Source organism: Pelobates fuscus, chromosome 6 (assembly GCF_036172605.1).
Source record: "Pelobates fuscus isolate aPelFus1 chromosome 6, aPelFus1.pri, whole genome shotgun sequence".
Classification (NCBI taxonomy): domain Eukaryota; kingdom Metazoa; phylum Chordata; class Amphibia; order Anura; family Pelobatidae; genus Pelobates; species Pelobates fuscus.
Window position 1 is genome coordinate 87,031,579 of NC_086322.1, and position 6,000 is coordinate 87,037,578.

General features: G+C 38.5%; 1 protein-coding gene across 1 annotated transcript in view; it reads right to left on the reverse strand.

Annotated features, from left to right (window-relative positions):
- CORIN (corin, serine peptidase) overlaps positions 1 to 6,000 on the reverse strand; it is a 281,043-nt gene that overhangs the window by 242,258 nt on the left and 32,785 nt on the right. The window contains exon 2 of the mRNA XM_063457921.1: positions 1,701 to 1,845. Coding sequence (XP_063313991.1) covers positions 1,701 to 1,845 — 145 coding nt within the window. The remainder of the gene's footprint in view (positions 1 to 1,700; positions 1,846 to 6,000) is intronic.

Consider the following 6,000-nt stretch of genomic DNA (forward strand, 5'->3'; position numbering starts at 1 on the left):
TATTTGTTATTATCTGATATTCAATGATGATGTCATTTTGCCTTTAAAAAGGCCTGAATAACTGTTTTCCAACTAGATTGCATTAAATTTTCTGAAGTGCTTTTAACCTGAAGTCCATGTGTCAGTGTGAGCTTACTTCTGCGTATACGCAATTTAATCATCTCAGATTTGGACAGGAACAGATAGACATTTAAACATATTTGTTTATTTCTAAATTAATCTACATCAATTGTATGCAGTGTGTTGTGTCAGTGTATGCAGTGTGTGTGTGTTGTGTCAGTGTATGTAGTGTGTGTGTGTTGTGTCAGTGTATGTAGTGTGTGTGTGTTGTGTCAGTGTATGTAGTGTGTGTGTGTTGTGTCAGTGTATGTAGTGTGTGTGTGTTGTGTCAGTGTATGTAGTGTGTGTGTGTGTTGTGTCAGTGTATGTAGTGTGTGTGTGTTGTGTCAGTGTATGTAGTGTGTGTGTGTGTGTTGTGTCAGTGTATGTAGTGTGTGTGTGTTGTGTCAGTGTATGTAGTGTGTGTGTGTGTGTTGTGTCAGTGTATGTAGTGTGTGTGTGTGTGTTGTGTCAGTGTATGTAGTGTGTGTGTGTGTGTTGTGTCAGTGTATGTAGTGTGTGTGTGTGTGTTGTGTCAGTGTATGTAGTGTGTGTGTTGTGTCAGTGTATGTAGTGTGTGTGTGTGTTGTGTCAGTGTATGTAGTGTGTGTGTGTTGTGTCAGTGTATGTAGTGTGTGTGTGTTGTGTCAGTGTATGTAGTGTGTGTGTGTTGTGTCAGTGTATGTAGTGTGTGTGTGTTGTGTCAGTGTATGTAGTGTGTGTGTGTGTTGTGTCAGTGTATGTAGTGTGTGTGTGTGTTGTGTGTGTATGTAGTGTGTGTGTTTGTTGTGTCAGTGTATGGAGTGTGTGTGTGTTGTGTCAGTGTATGTAGTGTGTGTGTTTGTTGTGTCAGTGTATGCAGTGTGTGTGTGTAGTGTCAGTGTATGTAGTGTGTGTGTGTAGCGTCATGGTTGTCACCCCCTGATGGCGGCCCTGTGTAGAGATAACACAATAAATAGACAAGCAGTGTACTGGTCCGTAGTGTGGCTGGGCTTATGGTAGAAGAGTCAGAGAGGATGCGCAGGTCAAGGACCAGAGAGATACAGATAAACATTCTAACAGGCCAAGGTCGAAGGATACCAGAGATCAGAAGATTCTAGTAAACTGGTAAAAAAAAAATTAAAAAAAAAAAATCAGAAACCATGAAAACAAGATGCAAGGAATGCACTCTTGGGCTACCATAACCACAACATGTAGTTGGAGAGTTAAATATATATATATATATATATATATATATATATATATATATATATATACACACACACACATACACACACACTCATACACGCATACACACACGCATACACACTTTCTATTGGCCCACGTAAATAGTTGAACTTCGTATGATTCATGGGTGATAGAAAAGACTGATTTACGTCATCTTTGTGCACCAAATTAGGTCCAGCGAATTCGCCAGTAGGGCCCAAATTTGGTCCAACATATTCACAATTTGGATCTGAACTCAGCTGCTCTTAAAACCCTGCAGCATGCAAGTGTTCAACATCACAAATAACACCGGGGGACTCGGGTGAAAGGCGATCCGGACAGTACCACCAAGAAGCTAGATTAGGTTTTAAATATTGAAGTACAATGTTGCTCACCTACAAATGTCAGAAGAACCACCAGCAAAAGAATGAAAGCACAGATGCAGGGTATAAGTATTAGCAGCAGTAAACGGAGGTACTTGGCAGAGGCCGGCTTCTGAGGGCAGCCATCCCCCATATTATCTTCATCTGCTCCAAAAACCTGAAAAAACAGAGCAGTTTACGGTTATCAAGTGCCATTAGCGCAAGGAATAAATTTTACCAGCTGCTAATTAAATTAAAAAACGTACATGCACATTTTTGTTAATACCGGTACTTTGAATATTCAGTGACAAATACAACAAACAGTTAAAAAGAAAATGTACTTGTCCTTCTGTCCATTTCTCAGGACACTTGTGTATTAATAACTGTATTATTATAACCCCCATGGCTCTATTTACAATCATTATTATTATTATTATTAGGATTATGAGATAATAATCTCCATTTCGCAGCTATTCACATACAACAATATTATTATAAGCCCCATTCTGGCAGTTATTAGAATATTGTGATAACCTACAACATTAAATATGTACAACTATACTACGAAGAACCTTGGTGGCAGTTGACACAGATACTTTTCCCTCCCCCTCCAGCAGTTAAACTATATTGCAATGACCTACCACCCCCTCCAACAGTGAAGAAGCTTGTTATGAGAATGAGGAACACACAAATGGAACATGGCCCAAAAGTATTCCGTTGCTAAAGGCGCCTGGTCTATTTCAAGATCCTTTTACCATTATTTACATAGCCTGTAACTGATCTCCCTCTCCTCCAGCACTTGAGATGAAGAGAAAAACATCCACTGCACTATTTTTGTGAGGGGAACACCATCTATTAAAATTGGAATGGTGCAAGACTATAAAAATGATATGATGACCCATTACTTTTATGTAGGAAGAGTTCTAAAAGGCTGTGGTATGTGCATTGTCGGGCGTTAGAAAATAATGTGGCTGGCAAGGAAGATTCAACATTTTACAGTTTCATTTGATGTTGTAATCCTCTATAACAACACAATTCTTCAAAACACTAGCAGCTCGTAAGAAATTTAAATTTTTTATTAGTTTAATTTCATGTGCGTTTTGTAATACGGGTTCCAGCTAGGGTTGGCTTAGGCCCTTTGCATGCTGTGGTTCAGCAGTATTTTTTTTTTATCATTATAAACTTGAAATATTCTACAGAACCTGCACCTATAAAATCAGTTCTATTGCAAAAGATTTTATTAAATAAAAATTTTAAAAAGTGAAAAAAAAAAAAAAAAATTACTGTCATCATTAAAAGACAACAAAGCAAACAATCTAAGCAATGGAAGATATTCAAGGAGGTCAGCAAATGTCAAAGTAATAGTTGCAAAAAAAAAAAAAATATTTGATCTGCAGTAACCTTCTATCTAAGAAATACAATCTCAAAAGACATTCCAAATAATTCAATAATTCTATATCATGGCACTGCAACGTTCACTGAGGATAACCCTCCCCCTCACCCCCCCCCCCCCCCCCTCAAACAAGCACCTATGGATGACATTTCTGCATTGAATTTCAAATCAGTATCTGGCAACTATTAACCCTTAGAATCCCACTACATAATCCAATAGCAAGTGTCAAGAAAATAAATTTAAGAATAAAAGAATAGAGCGGTGCATTGAAACTATTTATTTTTCCAACTCCATGGGGGGGGGGGGGGGGGGTCAGGATTTAGCAAGATCACAATCTTAAAATTTATAAGCAATAATTTTTTTTAATTTTTTTTTTTAATATTTTTTTGGGGTGTATGACAAGTATTTTGGAGCCAGACCTGTTAGGATAGAGCACCTTGTTAAGTACTTTGGTTGTGCTGGATAGTAATTACCTTTTAATTTATATTTTAGACTTTGTATTATGAATAAATGCAACTTCCTCGTTCCTTATTTCACAGTGGAGGAATTCCACTTTAAAGTGAATGCACGCAGGTTTAAGAAAAATTTATTTTTCATGTTCTTTGGCAAGTTTTACATTAAGCAATAGATCACCCACCAATTAAATGGCCTGGGTGCTATGATCCCCGCGGTTTTAACCCTGCAGTTGAAAACATTGCCATTCTGCAGGAAGAGCAATGTTCACATTGCAAGATTTAAATGCCTCTATAGTGACTGAGTGTCAGCCACTAGGGAGTGAAACTCTGCTATTTCAAACATGGTGACCATCTGATTGGCACAGTGCGGTATTTTGACATGCATGCGCACTGGCCTCCCAATTCCTATGGGAAAGCAGTGGTTTGGCTGAGATTGTCGATGAGACTATCGAACTTAACCATCGAGCTGCAAGGGAGAAAAGACAAGTAAACTCATCTTCATTAAAGGGGGGCTGGGAACCAAAACTTTTAAACAGGGCATTAAAGCATTAGGAATACACAAATATAGCATTCGGATTATTCCTAATGATATTGTGGGCTATAAATTTGCAATTTCATGAAAACAAGAGTGATCCCTAATCAGTACACACAATTTCTTACACATAGTTGGCTGATGACATTTTTATTGCTGCACTATTTCCCCCCCCACCCCCCAGATTCAAATTTAAGGGTTCTTGTTAACACTGCTCATCTTAGAGATGCATTTCTCCCAGCATGAGATGCATCACATTTGAACAAACATGACTTTGGGGGCAGTTTTGTCACTGTCAAAGTCCAAGATGGGCAGCCCCCCTCCCGCACCCCTTTCCAGACCTTTTTGAAAGCAACCTGGCCAGCCTCACTCAGGGGGGCAAGCCAGGGATGGTGGATTAGGATGCCAAAATTAGGATCATCCCAACAGACCCAAGACAATTGGGAGTATGCAAATGGGGGGTTGATTTGCCCAATTGAATAGGGAGTCCTGGGGAATACATTTTGACAAACATAATTAAAAAACAACCACCAAACAATAGCAATACTGTATACATGTCCTCTTTTCCTTGATAATTACATGCCATGATCAGTTATGGAGTACAAAACGCAGATGTGCATTAGAAAATAACATTAATTGTGATTTAAACAACACAAGATGGAGACTCAAACATAATGGTGACATATTTAAAATGGTTCACAAACACACAATAGATTACAGACTTATTAACTCCATTGCAAAAACAGCAGGATTCCGAGTCACCAACGTGCAGATGGAGGTTGAAAAGTAGCACAGACATTTCAAATAATTAATGAAACATGTCATTTTAAGTAGAAATCTGTTACAAATTAGCAACATAAAGACATGTTAAATACAATTTACTATTCTTGGGTACACAGGAAAGATGCGCCAAAGGGATTGTATTTCATTATTTCCCCCCCACCCCCCAAACAGCCACTGTGCCTAGTCAATCAAAATAAGCAAATCTTCTTTAGTAAATTACTTGTTCTGGAACTTTGAGCCCTGAGCAGTTCTTCCTAAACCACAAATCTAACGTGGACAACACCCATAAGCAAATTAACTAGAAAATATGCATGGGATAGGCATAAGGCTATCCTAACTATAAGATAAGGCCAGGGACTAATGAAAGTATTTAGAAAATTGGGCAGACTAGATGGGCCGAATGGTTCTTATCTGCCGTCACATTCGATGTTTCTATGTTTCTATGTAAAAAAACAACCAAAAAAAACGGTTTACTGGGCACCCAAATTGGGAAGAGGTATGAATGAAACCCTAATAATGACATCCAGTTGAAAGCTAGATTCAGAACTAAACACAGATCCGCTTACATCCACGTTTAATGGAATCTAAGACCCACTAAGCATAAGGGATTTGTAGAAAAGTAGGATATGAGGATCGAAAAGAGGGACAGAGGGATTTTGGTTTCAAAAATACAGACTGCCCCTTCTAAACAGCGACAGTCGGAAGGTATGCTAGAGGCAAAGTCCAAGAAAGAATGTAAAAAAATCTGTCAAAGCAATGCGTATCTGATGCCATCAGCATGCAGGTTTTACTGCAACCAAAAGGAAGTTATTACATTGCCAAGAGAGACAAGTCAAATTGAAAACATAAGATGATTTAAAGCGGCCTTAGGGTACTTACACACACACACTAATTTCTGGTCTAAATATCAGCTTTATTATATTGTTGGATTTTGGGCTCTACCATAGCACCACAGTGTTTTGTTACTTCTGTCTATGCCTCTGGACAGGTTTCCTAGACCAAATCGTAAACTACATTCAAAGTCAAAGAATCTTGACTGCTACATCGAAACTTAATCATGCTATGACTTCCAATGATGGATTAAAGTGCCTGTCACTGAAAAGCTTCTGGGCTTGGTTATACTCCAGTATTAAATACATCCGACTATTTATTGGGTCACCCCATCCACCT